General features: G+C 34.8%; 1 protein-coding gene across 1 annotated transcript in view; it reads left to right on the top strand.

The window, feature by feature from the left end:
- LOC106667764 (aryl hydrocarbon receptor) overlaps positions 1 to 20,165 on the top strand; it is a 187,585-nt gene that overhangs the window by 114,802 nt on the left and 52,618 nt on the right. Inside the window, exon 5 of the mRNA XM_024227729.1 lies at positions 8,185 to 8,282. Coding sequence (XP_024083497.1) covers positions 8,185 to 8,282 — 98 coding nt within the window. The remainder of the gene's footprint in view (positions 1 to 8,184; positions 8,283 to 20,165) is intronic.

Raw genomic sequence — 20,165 nt, 5'->3', positions numbered from 1 at the left:
GTCAAAAAGGTTATTAGTCGAAGATATTTGACGAGAATAATTACTATTGCTAATTGCTCTTCAGATGAACACAGGGACGATTAGCCTAAGACAAACATCTTCCTTCCGACATCACTTAGCCCGGCTACTTTAAAAGCTAACTCTTCATCTCCAGGCTTGTCTTTTTCTCTTAATTGTTTCCTCAATCAATATTTACACAAGTGAGTCCAAGGGGGATTTTTCGGTTTCGTCTCTACGGTAATTTAACTTCCCTGCTCGATACCCTTCATTAAGCTTAACGTCTGTTGGTCTTTAATCGACGTCGGGTCGTTTATGCACGGAGGAGGTCATTGTTATGTAATGACCCGAGGTCACATTAAACCTTATCAACCAGTCAGAACCCCACCCTTTATTATGCGTTGGGTATTTCAAAAAACAAAAAAGTGACCGGGTGAGGCATAACACCGCTTTTCTCAAATTTAAAAATCTCTTGTCCCCTTTCCGATAATGGCTTCTAATATGCATAATTCCCCCGTATGCATTACTTCTAAAGGGGCGTTCAGGTTGGCGTGGAATTGTTTGAAATTGGCCCAGCCGTACTTTGTGGAGCACCGTTATTATTTGGGCCCCTTTTCTTACCCCCATGGCAATCAGATGGGCGATTATAAACAGTTTATAAATTAATAGAATCGCCCGTTGAGTTATGAGCGCGATTTTCGCCGGCTCCGTCTAATGGTTTCCTAGCAGAAATGGGTGATTAATCGGCGTCCCCATATACTTCGTCGTAAATATGTAAATGCCTTTGAAAGTCGCATGCTCCCACGCCCTGCAAGCTACCCGGTTCACCACTATGCTCAGCTACTTCAAGGAAATACTCTGTCATTGCTTTTAAAAGCACAAGTTGCAATTTTCCTACTATGACAGTCTTTAATCTAACAAGAAAAGATTATACAACCATGTATTTAGCATTTTATACATAGATGATTTGGCAATTTATTTATTGGTGCACAGATGTAAAGTATTGTCAAAAATCATCGAACTATGTTCTTTTTCTGTACTATTTGAAGCAAACCAAAAATAATTTAGCTGCGATACATTTTTAAAATATCTTCCTTTTTTTGTCAATTTCCTGCAGTTTGATCTTCTCTGATCATTCTAGCTCTACGAGTCTCAATTTTTCTTCTGAGAAGTTTATGGTATTCGAGTAAATAAATAAATTTTATAATGAATTTTGCATGAAGTTTCCGCTATTTCGCGTTCATCGTTATATTAAACGTCTTTCAAAGAACCTTGACGCTATTTGATGACTTTCAGTATAACGGATTTTGCCGCTAACGCTAAGTTCCCTAGGGAGTTTGTAGTAATTAGTTTGTAGTCGTATCTTGCAACCCTGTGAACAAAGTCACGGATATTACGGATTTTCTCTTGATTGCTGACGATATTTTGGCAAATGCTGAGGATTTGATATTTGCAGACGCTCTAACGTAAAAAGTAAAAATTAATTACCGGGAGATTCAGGGCAAGTTCAGTTTAAATAAAATTGAGGACGAAAAGTGTCAAAAAATCTTATGAAAAAAATAAGCTTTTAGCTTAGCTTAGCAATTTTATGAAAAACTCAAATATTTTTTAAACAATTGCTGAGCTTTATAAGGAAAGATTTATAAGATTGCTGTATGTCTAGGTAACTGTCATTCCTACTTGTCTGAAAAAAAACCAGCTAAATATTTTAATGTTGGAACACCAAATATACATACATTTTTAGCAGTCAGGATTCATGAAGACTTGTACGAATTGTAAAAGTTTAACTAAAAAATAAACAACTTTATTATATTTGTACATATATAATACTTTTTATTCAGATTTTATTTGTTTAAAATAATTTTAACTTGGTGGTTAAAATATTTTAAATCAAGAATGTTGGTTATTATTTTGACCTAAACACTCCAATTCGTAGAAGTTCAATTTAGCTAAATAGCTAGCTCTGAAGAGGGACTAAGGCCCGAAATGCATTAGCAACTGAAATATATTGCATAAAAAATAACCAACATTTTAGATATAAACTTATTTTTCTAAATTGGACAATATCTCCAACAAAAATTGCTTTGTTGGCTTTACAGTCTCCCGTTAACAGATACGCTATCGTAAACACGTACTGTAGGACGCTATTTCAGACAGCGTTCATGCTAAAAATATGCAAAATCTTCCTAATGATTCATTTTAACAAGTTGAATTAGTATATCAAGTTGTATTTTTGATATTTAAGGACAAACGCGTTTTTCTTTTCATGTAGGGATTTTAGAAAGTGATTTATGCTAGATTAACTTCTTATTTCAGACAAGATTGAATTGATCCTGTTCAAAAATAATACTTTGAAACAACGATATAAAAGAATTCGAGAGGATCCGTTGAGCGGTATGACTAAGAGGGAATGGGTATCATAGCAGCGGCCAGGTGCTCGTATCGACCTGATCCCACCAACGCCCATCGTCTGTCTGGTCCCTCCACTTTGACCATTATCGCCCCCAACGGGAAGATTCCCGTCGGCCGGCGAAAGTATTAACACCGTGTGATTTATTTCCCACGGGGGGGGGGGGGAACACGGTTAAATACAAAAGTGCGATCTGGGTGGTAAGACCGACTTGAGGAAAAAATTAAAAACTGAAAAACCTGATCGACAACACTTCCCGATGATTTAGTGATAAATAATTCGCAATGTAATTTGACCAGACAATCAAAAGACAAAGATTTGAACGCGAAAGGCGGGGAATTTATTGATCTTTGTAATAGTATTTCTGAATGGGAAGTTTTTGTTGACCATGAAAATGAATTTATCTTTTTAGGAAGCATTACGAGCTCGGTAAACAATCTCTGTTGACTATATTTCCGATATATATGAGTTCAAAATGTTAGACCAAAACTTTTCCGATCATCTCCCTCTTTTCCTATCCGTATCTTTTTCCTCAGCCCAGTTAGATACTTTTATTCAACTAACATCTCAGCTTCCCTGGCTTCACAAAACGTCAGAAGTATGCAAGCCTAAATTAAAAATTAACACCAAAGAAGTTTCTTGCTTTCCATCATCCAACAAGGAATATTTGGAAGTCTTACTTTAGTTAATTAAATAATCATACTGTAGTAACTTGAGCATACCACCGTTTGTGAAATCTACTCTTAAAAACATTTGGTTTGACGCATATTGCCTTATAAAAATTGTTCAAAAGAATAAACACTACGAAAATTTCTAACGTACGAAAAGTCTATATCTCAAAAAAAAAAAAAAGAGCTCCTTGCAAATCGGCCTTTGACTCGATAGACCGAAAAGCATTGTTTCTAAAACCCCTTAACTTGTGGGGAGGGTTCTCTTCGAAATTCATTAATACCTGGATGAGCTTGTGCCGAGAATCATCTTCAGCAGTAAGAGACAAACAAGGCATTTCAGAATTTTTTGAGGTCAGACCGAGTGTCCGTCAAGGTTGTATGCTCAGTCCGTTATTGTTCTCTCTCTTAACGACCTGCCCACAGCTCTTGATCAGAGTAGCTGGTACAGTATATGGTAATAAATGGCTGAAGACCGAGTTTTCCTTCAGAACCTCACTTTCCTAGAGCGCTACTGTGATCAATAGAACATCACAGTCAATTTAAAAAGTCCATGATTATGATTTTAGAAAAGGAGGCCGTCTGGAAATGATTGGTGGCCCATAGAAGTGTTAACCAATACAAATAGCTGCGTATAACCCTCACCCCGTGCTTGGCCATGACTTCTCATTTAACAGAAAGAATAGCAATAGCTAAATTTGGTGTTATCGCTTCTGGAACGACTTTATTAATAACAGAAATGTTCTTCCTTCCGCCAAATATAAAATCCCTTTAAAGCTGTTCCGCGATCAATTGCCTGCTCTAGTGCTCAATGGTGGGGATTTAAACGGTGAGCTGGTGGAAAGATATTTTTTTTTTTTTAATTATCAAGTTGTTTTGACTACCTTCCCAAGACACCCAATTACAGGTTACCGATTCCGACTTCGACTTCGACTTCTCTAGTTAAAGTTTTCATCTTCGCCCTCCATGTTAGATACAGCATTAACATTTTAAATTTGGCTGCTCTCCTCCTTTCTGGTATTATATTTTTGGAAGTTATACAAACAAAAACAGTTTGGTTCACGCACTGGATTGATTTGGCAATTTCAATTCCAACTTAGAAGATAGGGACAAGCGGAGCGCTCAGTTGATGGTCATCCATCAGAAGGTAAACTAATTTTATCGGGAGGATGTGTGAGGTCGACTTGACGATAACCGTTGTTTTTACTTCACAAGGATTCATCCCCAATCTACCTTTTGGAAAGAAAAAATAAATTTGGTTGCTCTACTTTAACCACACTCCTTGGCGAGAAAGAGAGGTTTCAATCTGTACTTTGTGTAACCTCGGGTAGAGGGAGAGTGCCGTCAATGTCTTGGCTGTGTCCCATCCTCACTGAATTTAGACATCACCATACTTGTCACAAGAAGCTCAGCAGAGCCCAGCTAATTGAATTTCCGAATGGAATGAATTGCATACAGCTGATCAGATATGCGCGGCAAACTTGTTCTTATCGTTTTAAACTAATTAAGGAATTCAATTATGATTAATATGTTTTTGTCTTGTTTTAATTTAACTTTTTTATTCATGTATTCTTAATTGTTTTCTACCTTTTAGTTTTTAATTGCACACTTCATTCTTATATTTTTGTTGGTGATGTTATAGCAGATAGATAGTTACATAGGTACATAGCATAGATGTTAGCAGCAGGATTTATTTATGACCAAGTGCTATTAAATTTGTACACATAAATTATTCTGTATGTAAAAACGTTTTTTTATCCGAGCTATTGTTTCGAAAAATATTTTTTAAGCTGTACAGTTGCTATTAGGGCTTATCTGAACAGTCAAAATATCGACTTGTTGTCCTCCAGGTTAAGGCCTGTTATTATATTGTTTATCGTTGAATAAATCGAGACCGTCAAATATTACGAGTTTTCCTTATGTTAATCAATTTTTTAACGTTCATTGAACCAACCTTTTGCGTCGTGGCGAAGCTAAAAATCGAAAAAATTATTTTTTCACGGTTATTTGATTGAAACTTGATTTTTCAGATTTGAAATGTCATTACTGTCAAAATATCGTCGTGGCATATTATTATTATTTTTATCATTCTGTATTTCAAGTCAGATCTTTACGAGCTTTTTGTTATGTATATCAATTATTAACATAACCGTGTAATCTCTTATTTTTATCCATGCGTGCTTTTATTTTATTTCTTTTTTTCCCGATATATCGTGATTTATTCAAACGTAATTAAAACTATCCAATCGATTCGTGAGAGGAAATTTTGATAAAAATCGGCTGGTAAACGCGAATGAAATTTACAAAGATTATACGGTAGACGAAATGGCTTTTTGCTTTCAATTTTAGCCTGTGGTTAGTTAAAATGCTAGACTTTATGTTTTCAAACGGCGCAAAAGCGATAAAACCGGCCATTCATAAATGCGAATGGTGTTTTGTGATTGATAAGCCTATCAGGAATGTTTTTTTAATAAATAATCCAGGGTAGATTGCCTTAGGAAAAAATTTGTATTTATTCTTAAAAAAAATTTTTTTTTTAATTATTTCACGTTTGACAAATTCTTTGCCTATTTAACAATATTCCATGGGCAGAGACTATAACATATTCCACAATTTTCTTGAACGCCAATAATCTAGCTTTTACCTACTTTACTTATGAGGACCAATTTATATCAAGCAAGTTTTCAGCTTAACGTCTCACGGTATGAAATATTCTAAAGGTTCAGATTTTTACTTTAAAACTACAAACTTGGTAAACGCATGATGTATGTCTTTTCAAAAATGATCTAAGGCAAAAAATTCATTTTTTTTATGGCTCATTAAAAGCCAGTTTTTCCATTAAAATATTTATTATTTAGAAACATTAAATTATTTTTGTTAGAAAAAATTAACAAATATTGTTCCATTATAAATTATAAACTTATATCAACTGCTTAATCGAAGGTGACTTAAGAAAAAAGAAAAGGGGCAAAAGAGGTCTGAAAAAGAAAATCGTGATAAGAGCTCATATAGCCGTTGGGGGGGGGGTCCTTTTGATAAGGTCATACGGCCAAGCTGAATATTTAGCTACTAATACGGATTAGAGCCGTTTCTCTCCCGGTTTTGATAAACCCCCGACATTCTGAATACGGAATTAAGCCCCGGAGCCCATTTCCATAAAAGAGGAGTGATGCCGGGGTTTGAATAAAAAGAAAAGGGCCGACTGTGACCCTATGATTTCGGAAACGGAGCCCTGCATTTTCCCCGAGCCGACCATCGCGTGCCATAGCTGAAGACCGCTACTTGACTTTAATTATTGATGTAAATATATCCTTCAATACGAGCCCCCCTTTCACAACAGAAATATTGAAATACTCTGTATAATTAGAAAATAACGAGGTTGTATATAGGTAGAGCTTTAAGAACTTCGAACCTAGGCTTCATCACCAGTTTTTGTCCAAAATGAAAATTGCCTAAAGTCCTGTGTTTATGTTTTAAAGGTTCAGTACAGCAAATTTTTTAAATCCTATGATATCATGATAACAACCTTCGTGCTTCAAAAAATTAAAATATCACACAGTTGATTCCCCCATCCGAACACATAATGGGTCCGTCCAGCTTCTTCAGCGTAAGCTCCCATGTTCGGCCCAGATGCCTAAATTTTATATTTTTCATAAATAGCACTTCTCAAGCATGATAAACATATTTTTCTAAATCACTTCAACTAGCAAAGCAAATTTAAAACAAATGTACCAAATATTTTATTTTATGTCTTTGAATATCGTGGCAAAATTGGTTGAAATGTATTGAAAAATGCACTACCCGAAGCCTAAATTTTCATGTTTAAAAAAACACTTCTCCTGTATATTAAGCATTTCTTCTGAATATACCATCAACTAGCAAACCAAATTTGAAACAATTCTACAAATAGTTTGTCATTCGTTCATTAATATCCTGACAAAATTGGTTGAAACGTGTTAAAAAAATACACAAACCAGAGGCCTAAATGTTCATGTTTAAAAAACACTCTCAAAATACTAAATATTTTTCCCAATTTTTCATCAATTATCGAACCAAATTTTAAAAAATTCTACGAAATGATTTAATATATGCCTTTCAACAATGGGTTAAAATGTGCAGAAATTATTATTCCTATATCATTCATGATAACAACCTTTGGTGCTACCAAAAATTAAAATATCACACAATTGATTTCTCTATCCGAACACATAATGGGTCCCGGGCCAGGTCCAGCTTCTTCAACTTAAGCCCCCGTGTTCTGTGAGGCTGTGTTCCCGAACAGTTCCGCTACGTATAGTTCAAATATTCTCGAGTCCCATCTGATTAGTGTTGAACTAGGGGCTAAATTAGATTAACATCTAAATCTAGCGAGATTAAGCTGACTCAAACACTACTAGAACTTGATGCTGGGTGTTGGTCAGCAAGTCGGTGAGCTGCACCGGCACTGGGTCACTTACAGGGCAATTTTTCCCTCGAGGGTTTATAGGACTTCTCGGCATTGCACCATCTTCAGTGAGGAACATCTGATCCAGTGCCGGTTCAACTGCGCGATTCCGTTTTGACAATTCTTACTGAAGGCGCAATGCCGTAGCGGTACAAAATTTGGTCGTGTGGTTGCCTCGAGAGTTATTCATCATCTATTAATGATGATCCAAGATTAGTATTAAACAATAGACAATGAATCCATACAATAAAAGTATTTCTGTAACAATCTAGTATACTTATTGATGGCGGTGTAGTTAATTCATCAAAATCTAGCGAGATTAAGCGGACCCAAACACAATTAGAACCCTTCATAATGTACGAAATTAAAAAGCAAGGATCCTTCAGAGATAAAAATCTGACATTCGATGTTAAAACTAATCTAATTACGCCAATGAAGGCGGTTAATGAAGACTTAAAAGCCATGACAAACGATGGCTTCAAAAGGATAATAGAGTAGGGCTAAGTATCGGCCTAAAGTGGTTACTGTTTACCCGTGACACGGTGTAAAAAAAGGAGGGGAATTTTCGAAAGTCATCCTTCCCTCGCACCCCCAATATTTCAATTTAACGCAACACGTTTTACCTGTTACATGACGTTTTATCTATTTTTCTGTTTCTTTTCCAGTGACGATGCACAAAGAGAAGGAAGAGTCTCAATACAGGAGCAGGGGTGATCTCTCAGTCTACGACCACTCCATGCTAGACGGCGACATGTTTCTCCAGGTTGGACGACTTTTATATTTCATTTAATTAGACCATTCGACTTTAACAACCTCGCTAAACGACTCTCGTGCCTCGCGCTCTTGTTTCCCTGCTTAATGGCCACGAGATCGCAAATTAGAGGCCACTGAGTTTCTTTTTTCTCTTTTTTTTTCTATTTGTTTATCTAGTCAAATCGCTGGAAAGCAGAAAAACGTAATTAATAATAGTATAATTGTTTTAATTCGAAGCCGTTTCGTGATAATGCCCATAGGAAGTCGTAAAACGTAATAGGGTGCTTCAAAACCCGTTTCACCTTCCACAACCCCAGCGGACGTCAAAATGCGTGCCGTATAAGCCGCATAATAAAAAAAGCCCCAAATTAAACAATCTAGATATAAAGAGAATGGGCCTGGGCGGACACACCAAGGAAAGCTATGAAAACTGAAGACCGTGTAATTCTGTGGGATTGAAAAAAATTATGTCTTTAAAAAAATAATTTCCCTTTTCAAAATCAAATAAAGGGAAAAATTAATATTCTCAATTAAACTTATTCAAAAGTAAAGTTGGCTACAATTAGTAGTCGTAGAGGCAAAACAAATACTTATGTATGTTTGTTATGTTGTTATATCTTTAACGATAGAATATGGAAAGAACAAAAGTTTTTCCCGAATTTAGACCTCTAAAACCAACATAAACCATGAAAAATATATAGCAGATAAAAATTATTCTAAAAGTATATATAAATTTCGCATTATATCATGCAAGAAAAATAACAGAAATTGAAATAATATAAATAAAATATTAAGAAACAAAACAAAATATATAACTCAGATTCTATTTCTCAATATTAGAGTACAAATTAGAATTATATTTTGTTCTCTAATTTCGTGGTCCGCTTGACCAATTAATATATTACAATTAATTAAGGTTTTTAGTTGGGATAAAAAAGTCAATGGCACGAGCGGGATTCGAATTTTTATCTCAACTAAAAACCTTAATTAATTGTAATATATTAATTGGTCAAGCGGACCACGAAATTAGAGTACAAAATATAATTCTAATTTGTACTCTAATATTGAGAAATAGAATCTGAGTTACATAATCCTAATTTATATAAATAAAATTCTTCATTTTTCATGATTCTACATGAAATTATTATAGATGTCTACGAGGGGAGAACAAACTAGCATCTACTACAACATTTTTTTTTTAATAAGAAGATCAGACAACATAATAAACAAAGAATAGATTATAAACATTATAACAACTATTATATTTATTAAATTATATAAAATGAAAAAGGAAGTACAAATACATTCCTCTGTTACAAAGTTAAGATAATTTAAAGCCTCTTTTATAAAAATAATACGCAGGCCCCAATTAGTACAGGCATATATAATATTAATCAGGAAATACAAACGAAAAACTGCAAGAATATGTGGACAAGCGTAAAATATTAATTTGAAATCACAGAACGTTATAATTTTCATTAATAAAGAAAAGCATTATCATGCAGACCCTACGTTGCTCACAAAAACGTACGAAATAAATTTACAAATAAACCAAAACTGATCAACCAACTCAACTCTCATGATCCAATATATGATGTAAAGAAGGCAATTCTCAGTTTTTCGTAGTAAATACTGGGGGGGGGTTCGTCGGAGATACCTACGGAGCCCTCTCCTATTCTCTCTATATATAGGGCGATCAGGTCGTCGTGTTAAAAAAAATTGGTTACAGTACATCTAAAGTGGTAAAGAATGCCGTAAAGCTCATGGTTTTATCTCAATCCGTACAAAGGTTACGATTTTTTTGTTTAAGAAAAACTCATTTCTTTACCTAAAACCGGAATTTTCTCCTCTTTAATGTAACTTTCCCAACTTTTGACTCCATTTTTAGATTTAGTACCGAATCAACTCTTGGGCCAAGCATTTAATTCCCACGATTCGTCTCGGACCAAGTTTTCCCAACTTCCAACTGCAACTGCCATCAAAAAATCAAAATAATCGAGGTTTCGAATAGACCGTTGTTAAGGTTATAAAATGTTGAAGTTTTTAGATAGTTTGACATTTCTAAAAATGTAACGTAAAGGAGTAAATGTAAGTCCGGTTTAAAGAAGTCAAACTTACCATTTCATTATGTTTGTGCGGTTATTTTGTATGTAGACTGACAATTTTTAGAACAAAAATGTACTATTCTAAAAGGAAATTTTAAAACACGTGCTTTAAACCGGGGTCAAAGTCGGTAAAAGTTACGGTAGGAGAAAATTCCGGTTGTTCTTAAACAAAAATACAAAAAAATTCGTTACTTTTGAACGGATTGAGATAAAACCATGAGCTTTACGGCATTCTTTGCCATTTTAGATGTACTGTCATCAATTTTTTTCTCAACACGACGAGCTGACCACGCTGTATAAATGATAAATTGTTAAGGGTGTCATTCTGGCGGAATCAACCTGTTCATTTTCAGCTAAACATCTCAAAATTAGAAGCTTATTGTAATATCTGAAGCTTAAAAGTCAATCTAGACAAGTCTGAAAATTGATAAATTGACCTTTACTGCCTTCTTTAAAGAATTTAATTCCTTCAATTGGCAAACTGAAAATTCTCAATGCCATCTCTAGATCAGTAATGTGCAATCGTTCGTATCTAGAGTTTCATATCATGGTCTAAATTAGGCATATTATTTTTGGATTTTCATACACCGTACATCATGCACATACATGCTCCACATCTTGATACTACACTTGGTATTTGTGTATACCCTTTCGAAGAGTCGTGTACTTAAATTGCTAATAATATTTTTTCTAGAAATATTTTTTTAAATATGTGTGTTAAATATACTCAGCGTTAGTTAATAAAAGATATTTTTGTAAAAATTAATTCCGATTGGTTTTAAATACCTATAAAAAACAGGATTTCCATCGCAATCAAAAAATATAAATTTTTTGGCTTTTAGTGTTTTTTCTCGTCGATTTCCCCTGAAAAATTCATAAATCTTCTGGATTTTAAGCAAATTAAACGGTGTTATCCTTGGAAAACGGGCTTCTCTTCTGTTAGCTAATGTTTAGATGAAATCAAATCAAAAATGAAATCAAGAAAAACTCCTGAAATGTTTCTTTTTTTTTACTCCGGTTCTAATTTTTAGGTCACATTTGTTATGTATAGTTTGGAGGGTTCTAAATTCCTATAAGGCCTAGATAAATCGATGTAGCCGATCAAAATTTAACACCAATTTTGTGATTTGCGGAAAAAGAAATTGGAGGCATTTTTGTGATGAATTGAATGGCAAAAATTGGAAAGAAAAATATATTTTTTGATTGTTTGATTTTTTTATTGTTAACTTTGTTTTTTGTATTTGGCAGCCGGCCGTTGCATACATGAACTATACAATACATGATATACCAAACTAAGCTAAACTATTTTTTTTAGTAAGAAAAATGCAATAAAGGTTTGAGAAGATTTTGTTTAATTCTTATTTTCTCAATTTTAATGGTATCAAATTTAAATATAATTGACACAGCCTGAAAAAAATAAATACCCTGCTGTACAGCTTGTTTATTGTTTATTTTCGGGAGTTGTTAAAAATTACAAAATAATTGGGGAAAGAATTTAAATTTGACAATAGGGAATCTTAGGCTGTAAGTCAGTACTACGTGGTCAGATTCTTCTCAAGAATAAACAAATATTTGCAAATAAAAACCAGTTGCCCACAGGGAAATATTGACTAAACAGTAAAGGCGTGAGAAAAATAGGGTGAAGGCCTCCGTTTGTTCCGTAGGAGAAGCAATGCGGCATTAATGGAGGGCCATGCGATCCGACAATGATTATAAATTTTGACCCCAAGCCTCCTGTCATCGTATCGCGCCCCACCGTCGGGCTTGTACAGATGGATATTGATTGCAGATTTTAATTAGAGGTAAACGCCTCGGGAAAACGTTCAAAACATTTAGACGAAAAACGCGGCCAGAATGTTTCATCGTTCTACAAAACGACTCGTGACATGGACAATATTGAGTATTCACGCTACAGTTGATTGTTCGACCATGTGTTACGTTAAGTCTGCAGTCGTGTTGTAAAGATAAGTAACAAGATTATCTGTATTGTATTGGATTCGATCCTACTTTGATCTCACTTAAACCGCTCAAAAATGAATATTGATATTTGTAATTTATTCTTATTCTATTAATTTTAATGAAATTAACCGATATATCGGTTGGAAGTGGATATCGCAGAGGCCGTTGGCGTTTCCCTGCGCATGGTCTCCCGGGCTTTAGCCCGATTCTAAGAGACTCGACGTGCCAGTAGGTAGTGGATCTCAGCGCATTACGGCGCTAAGGAAGGAAAGAAATATTGTCATTGCTGCAAGACAGAACCTTTCCATAGTGCCCCCAAGATCCTAAATGAAGTACAAGATGTTTTGGTACCGCCTTTATCAACACAAATGATTCGAATTCGTTTGTGGGAAGTTGGCCTCACATTGTTTCGGCCCCTTTGATAAGTCGTGCAGCAACCGCCCGCCACCAGAAACTCAACAGAATATGGTGCAGGGAGCGCCTAGAAGAGAACACCAATTGGAATGCTGTTATATTTACTGATGAGTCTCGATTCTGTCTAGTGATAGCAAGCGCCAAAGAGACTACCAAGAACAGGAGGTGCATACATTGCCCCAGTTCGTGCTCCCTTCAGTGCAGTTTGGAGGAACGAACTGGACTCCATACTGATGAAGGCAACCTCAACGCAGTCCGTTATGTCCAAGAAATTATCGAGGGATACATCTCTCAAATCTGGGATCTCATTGGCAAGGATTTTCGATTTCTGGATGACAGCCAGACCTCATAGGACAGAGTTTTTCATCAATGGGAATTCAAAATCAATCAAACCTGGGAATTTACCATCTGCCCTTTCCCCCATTGTCTCCAGTCCTCAATCCCATTGAGCACACGTGGGATGCGTTGCAGAGAAGGTTTTACAATTATTACTGACCTGCAACAACTGAGTTCAGCGTTGCAACATCTATGGAGTGAAATTCTTTACGAAATTAGTAACACCCTTATTATGCCTAAGAAGTGCTCAGAGGTTTTAGCTCACAGAGGGCATTATACACGGTATTTTATTTTTTATCTTTTTTTTACGAGGGTTTGCAACAGCAGAGGTCATATAAACCCTCAGGGTGCCGGTGTTTTTGAAAAAAAGCCCACTTGTAAGTATGGCGGGTTCGAATGCAGGGCCGCTGGATTCGAACCCAGGATTTTTGCCTTACAGTTATGAGCACCGTGTTAACGTCTAAACCGTTGCGGCCACCGATGCCCCTCTACACGGTATTATTTTTAAAAAAAGTTATGTGTCCAATAAATAAAACCTTGGAGTTAAAACCTTTTATTTCGTTATTTTGCAAAATCCCTAAATTAAATTTTCCCTCAGTAAAAAACATAATAATTTCTTATAAATTTTAATGCAATTTATACGAAAAATGCTAGGGAAAGTAAATACTACAAAATTGACAATCTCCCTATTCATTTTTGATCAGTTTGATGTACCAAAAAGGAAGTCAACCTCTCGTAAAAACCCCGAAGAATTTGGCGAAGCTAGAAATAGAATTCGGCACTTAATTGGTTGTATCATTCACGTCTCCTGATTTGTGTAGAGGAAGAACGGCTTAGTTTCAACAGTCAGGGGAAATCTCCAGTATTTAACTAGATGCTGAATATATCAAGAAGGGGAGGTCCAATGTAATAAGTACAGTTTGCAAGGACAAGTCCACGTGTTTCATCATAACTAGAGAACGCTTTATTGCTAAGAGTTAACAAAGTAGAGATAACTTTGGATGTTACTTTCATTAGTAGGCATCGTGGGATGAGGACAATCAGAATCCTTGTTCTTGCTAGGCAATTTCAAAATCCGATCCAAGAATGTGCCCGGAATCATACGATAATTAATAACTATTTCATTATTATATTTAAGTTCCCAATGATTTTATTATTACGTTTAAACCTCTTCATTTCTCATTTTCCACGATTCTTAACAGGGATTGTTACTATAGTTGATTCTTGATACGTGCACCTTCTTGTTGACCTTATTGGCCCTTCTACATATCTTGAAGAATTTCTTGTATTTTATCCGATCCCAGAGTCTGAGTCTTGTACTTATGATGTAGTTGGTTCAATATTTTAGAGATTTCATGATGCCCTTGGCTATCCATCCTCGGTTATTTTGTTAGAGACTTAAGTCTGTAACTTTTGGTTAACTATCACCACCTAATAGTCAGATACCAATGTAGATTATTGTCTAGAAGAGTCAGAGAAAACAGAAAATATGCAAAGCAAATGCCTTGCAACAGCTGGAAAAAGGCAAGGGAAAACCGTTCTTTGGCTATACAAATCTTAATACCATTCCCCTTGGGCGACCCTTGTATTTCATGAAATAAACGAAAAACAGGAAATATGTTAGCAAAAAAGTTTATGTGATAAAGGGAGAAATTCCTATGACGTCTTAAAGTTGAGTCAAAAATGAAACCAGGATATCATCCGCCATATTGAAGGATAGACAACAGACGCAGTACTACTACGCTACCAGTAAGCAACAATTTTGCTGTCATCAGAATTGCTGCGATAATAGTTGGTTCAGGAACATTTTGAACGTTGTTACGCAGTTTATCGTTTGAAATGTGTAACTTCGTGAAGGTTTGTTTGTTAAATCGTGACTGCACCTTTATAAACGGCATACGCCATCGAAACGCTGGCGTCAACATATCAGTTTATTTCTTATGACAATATTTGGCCGTGATCTGTTTAGAAAAGGGCCCCGGATCGATGCCGAGACGAGGTGTAAGCCGGCGGACGGTAGCTTGTCATCCAAGGCATTAATACCCTCCCGAATGTACAAATACAAAGAGACCGTTTAATTGTGGAGGACACGCGATCTTTCTCACGCCTCGCGTACACGGTGAACAGGGCCGTTTCTATAAATATTGCGCCCGGTGACGTCCGCCGGTAACGGCCAGAGGTAACGGCCGTCGACGGTAATTGAACCGGACCCCCGACTAACTGGGGCCTCCATAACTTATAAAATCTGTCATCTGTGGATAATTAAGTCATGATTCTGCCTTTTGACGTGCCTCGCTATCGAAAATTTCAACGGCCCGAGAAACCTGGGATAATAATTGGTATACGACCCTCTCAGTTAGCCCGATAAGTCAATGAAAAAAATGAGATCCTACTGAAATGATAAAACAACAAAACACAGATTTCAAAAAAATCAGTTTATACTTTTCAAAATCAAATCAATTTTAATGAAGACCATTTATTTATTTTTTACTCTCAAACAATCTGGTTAAACAACTACAGATTAAAAAAAGAGCTGAAATATTCATAACTAATTCACACTACAAATGAATAAGCAAGTTNTATATACCTAGTCGTAGAGGCCTACAGAATGCAGATTGGATTTTTTTGGGGGCCAACTAGTCCCTTTTCTCATTGTTTCTATGGATTATGCCCCGAATGCCCAGGGACCCAGGGACGATCAGGTTATTGATGTCAAACAGTTATAATAAAATTGAAATTGGATTAAATCCGGAAGAGTCATGAATTTTTCTAGTGGTACACATTGGAGGGAAAAATTGCAGATAAAGTCCCAAAAATAACTATTTTTGGTTTGCTATAAAAAATCGTATTTAAGGGTTTGAAAGGGTGCTGAAAACAAGCCTGAATTGTTTTTATAATTTTTTTGTGTCATATTTTACTGATGTGTCTTGGTTTTTATAACACTTTATATATCGAAATGCTTCCGATTTTTTCGAAAATATCAAAAATAGTGATAACGTGTTAAAGATACCACTGATCAACAGAAAACTATACAATACTTTAGAACGTCATAAACTACATGAAAATCACAAACTTAGCCATCGGAAAAAATTATAACTTGAAATATAATTATTATTTTTTTATGTTGAGATGAACTCAAGGAAGCAAGGTTCAGCATTTCAAGAAATTTTAACGTTGGATAAGATTCACCTAGTTGTGAATTTTTAAGTGAAGCATCGAACAACGCAAAAAATAATTACCCCTGGCTAATGCAGCTCAGTATTTATTGCATTGAAAATTCATATTTAGGGTTTTAAAGGGTGCTTAAAAAGAATTTTAAAGGATTTTTGCAAAATAACAAAATTCTGTAAAACCGACTTTATTGGAAGCGACTTTTAGTTTTTTTAAGCTTTTTATATATGTATGTGATCCCGTGCACAGCAAAGGCAAAAACCATATTAGAAAATAAATGTAAATAACGATATTTGGTTATGAAAGTAGAAAGAAGTAGAAAAAATCAATCACCTTGTTCTGCCTACCCTCGCTGGATTGGTCTGTAAAACGCGTTTCGGCATATGTGTCACACTAAAGATGGCGATATGGTGATATGCCGAAACGCGTCTGACAGATCCGTTCGGTAAGGATCGTCATACAGGTCCATTACCCCGTAGGCTACATCTCACGATAAAATTATAAATAATTATAAATATTTAAAATCGTCTGTGGTACTAAGATTGAGGGGTGACACATAGAGGCTGCCGAGAATGGGCCAATGCGGTCCAAATGTAAAGACTAAAGAAAACATTCGTATACCTTTTCCTACAAATTATCTAAATTAATAAGCCGTGGAAATTACAGCAATTTGAATTTAAATTACATAAAATAGTTTTTGTTTTTATTGACCTTAAAGCCAATTTTTCGACCCAGTATCAACAAAAAGTTAGCTCCTTACCCTCCCCTGGTCTGGTGTTACTTTACATGATAATACTACTTCAGCTAAATGTGTGACAGTTTCATGTCTATTTAATTCTGTAAAATTGCTATCGAATAGTATTAATTGACGGTTGTAAGAGAATAGATTAATTACAACAAATCACTCTTTTACATCCGAAATGTGCCGAATAGTGGAACGGTAGATTACGCTAGAATGTCAAAATAGTAGTCCTTTTTAAAAAGATAGTTCCTACTCACAGTAAGTTGTTTTGCAACGATCCGGATTTCGAGCCTTTTAGCTCATCATCAGGTTGAAGGACTNTGGTTTTAGAAGTCCTTCAACCTGATGATGAGCTAAAAGGCTCGAAATCCAGATCGTTGCAAAACAACTTACTGTGAGTAGGAACTATCTTTTTAAAAAGGATTGAACACCACACTCACTCCATCATTTATCATTTCTGTCAAAATAGTAGTACTTGAATCAATAATTATTTTTAATTACGCTAAAATTCAAAACAATTATACAATGATATAGCCTGATGTGCATTCCCCGATTTTGATCAAACAAAAAAACTATTAAAGAATGTTAATTCCAAGAGGAGAGAAAACACACTGTAAGTAATAATCTCCATTTACCATCCGGCAGTCTAGGAAGATTTAGTAAGCCTGAGAAGATAAAACTCACGGGCCGATCCAGATCATGTTCTCAGAATGAAAAATGTTCAAGTTGTCATTGATGATTTAAATTAAAGTCATTTTTCCCTTGTTTTTCCCGGGGTTTTCTTTTTTTAAGACGAATTAAATTGCAAACTGTGGTAGGAGATCGTGATTAATCGACTCATTTTTATATGGTTCGAATCGGCCGAGGAACGAGCAGACGAGAGCTGCCCGATGCCCACTAGACCATGTTATTTATGCCGGTTGGTTTTTCGAGTGGCAAACCGGCAGGAAGATTTATGAGTTTGGCCCTTACAAATATGCCATTGAGTTAACAAGCCCTGCCCCGGCGTCCCTAATCGTAGATAATCCCACATTAATTATCTTTGGCTAATTAAAATATAAATTTTTAATATTGATAAAAAAGAAATAAACCAGGGGTGAGAAACGTAAATAAAAAATCAAAAAAATTAATACCGTTTTACAAAATTGGGAGTCAATATAATTTATTAGCAAAGGATTCACTTAAGAAATTCTTAAACGTAGCAACGAGATAACGGGGTTATTAAAATAAAAGATATTCATATAATTTATTTATTTGTATTCTTGACGGAGGATTTTAAAAAACTAAATATTAATTACGATCGGGCTGGTCCCAAAAAGATAAATTATATAAAAATATTCTCGGTTTTATCAACCAAAAACACAACTGTGATTAATTCAAACCCATTAGTTTCATTAAAAATATCATTTCCTTTACCTATAAGAAATAAACAATAATAATTATAGTAATAACAAAAACAATATTAGTTCGATAACGATATAACAAATTAGAAAGATGTTTTTAAATCTATCAACATAATTTAAATAAAGTTGATCCGAAAACTAAACCATTTGGCACACTGGATTCAATATTTTTAAATAAGAATCAAAAGTAGTAGTTTCTTATTGTAAATGTCGAATATAGTGGGTACAAGTACAGTCCCTTGAGTTTCACCGGAATACCTGAATAAAATAACATTACTTTAAATAGACTAGGTCCTATGATTGATACTTGGGCTACAACACCATATGCAATATTCCTGAATTTAGGAAGCTTATTATTAGATTTATCAAAATCTTGAATCTTGAACTCTGCCATAGAAAATTAACAGTTGAAACTTTATCCAGCTGAACCACCATTGTATACATCAGAATCAACCTATCTAAAACGTATTTATCAATTTTATATTTAACCTGTGGCTGTACTCGACCTTTTTATTAAAAAATCTCTCTATCAATTTGTAAAAAATGTATATTTGCATTAACTTTGAGGGAAAAGTAAAACAGAGCGGACTGAACCTTGCATGACACGAAAATGATTTTTAATTTAGTAAACGTTTTGAAATTCAAACGAAAAACCGATAGAGTTTCTTAGGTATTAACTCTCCTGTTATTGATTTATTAAAAAAAGTAGAATGGGTCCCATAACCGATCCTTGAAATACACTTCCCATTCCCCTAATAGAACCATTAAGTTACAAATTCATTTTCTAAACACCAGAAAGTACATTGTTTAGATCAATCAGTAAAGATTATGTATTTTATTAAGTTTTTAATGCGTAAATAGAGTAGTTTCTAAGCGTAAATAACACAATAAAACTATTTTGAAAAAAAATTGACAGATTTAACGAGATAAAGTAGGTTCCAAAACTGAATCGAGGAGAATACTAAAATAATTCTTGCTTGAGTAAACCAACATTGTTTCTTAGTTAAGAACTTAGGATATATATTAACTGTATTAACTATTATCAATTGTATAGAGAAAATGGAGAGGATCTCAGGCCTGAATCTTGAGATATCGTACATCGTTCATTCCTTTATCCGCAGTACAACAGAATTTCTTAATATGAGAAAGTACCTGAATGTATGAAATATGAACCAGAGGGAAAAGTTATATTTTATTTTTAATGTAGTTATTGTAAATAAAGTGAGTTCTAGGGTGAGCGTTCGGGCACACCAGAAGCAACATTAGTGAAGTCCTCTATTGGGCTGCAGCAAAATTAAATTTTAATAACGCTCCACAGAGCGTTTTGCGTTTTAAGATGTTTTGTTATTGACGCGTAACGAAAATAGAGCAGGTCCCAAGACTGAACGTTGGGGTACACCAGATTCGATATCCTTAACGCTAGAAAGGGTATACTACAACTCAACTTTACTCACGTTTTAGAGCCAAGATTCCACAAAAAAATGTTACCAATAATTTATACTACTTCGTAATAATTTTTTTTAATTTTTAAAAATAATAAAATAAAGTAGACCCCAGGACTAATCGCGAAGTTAAACGAAATAAAACTGAATCCCTAAGCATCTCTAAACCAGAATTTTGTTTTGTAGTTGCAATTATTAACTATTAAAGACCATAGGGTTTATATGTAAGAATTATCATTTTTTGATATGAGGAAATTTAATGGGACCTTGGACTGAATCTCAAGATAGAGATCATAAAATAGTTTTCTATCAACAGTAGAA

The sequence above is a fragment of the Cimex lectularius genome, unplaced genomic scaffold (genome assembly GCF_000648675.2).
Source record: "Cimex lectularius strain Harlan isolate CLEC.00 unplaced genomic scaffold, Clec_2.1 scaffold95, whole genome shotgun sequence".
In the NCBI taxonomy this organism is placed as follows: Eukaryota; Metazoa; Arthropoda; class Insecta; order Hemiptera; family Cimicidae; genus Cimex; species Cimex lectularius.
This window is presented reverse-complemented; position numbering and strand designations above follow the sequence as displayed.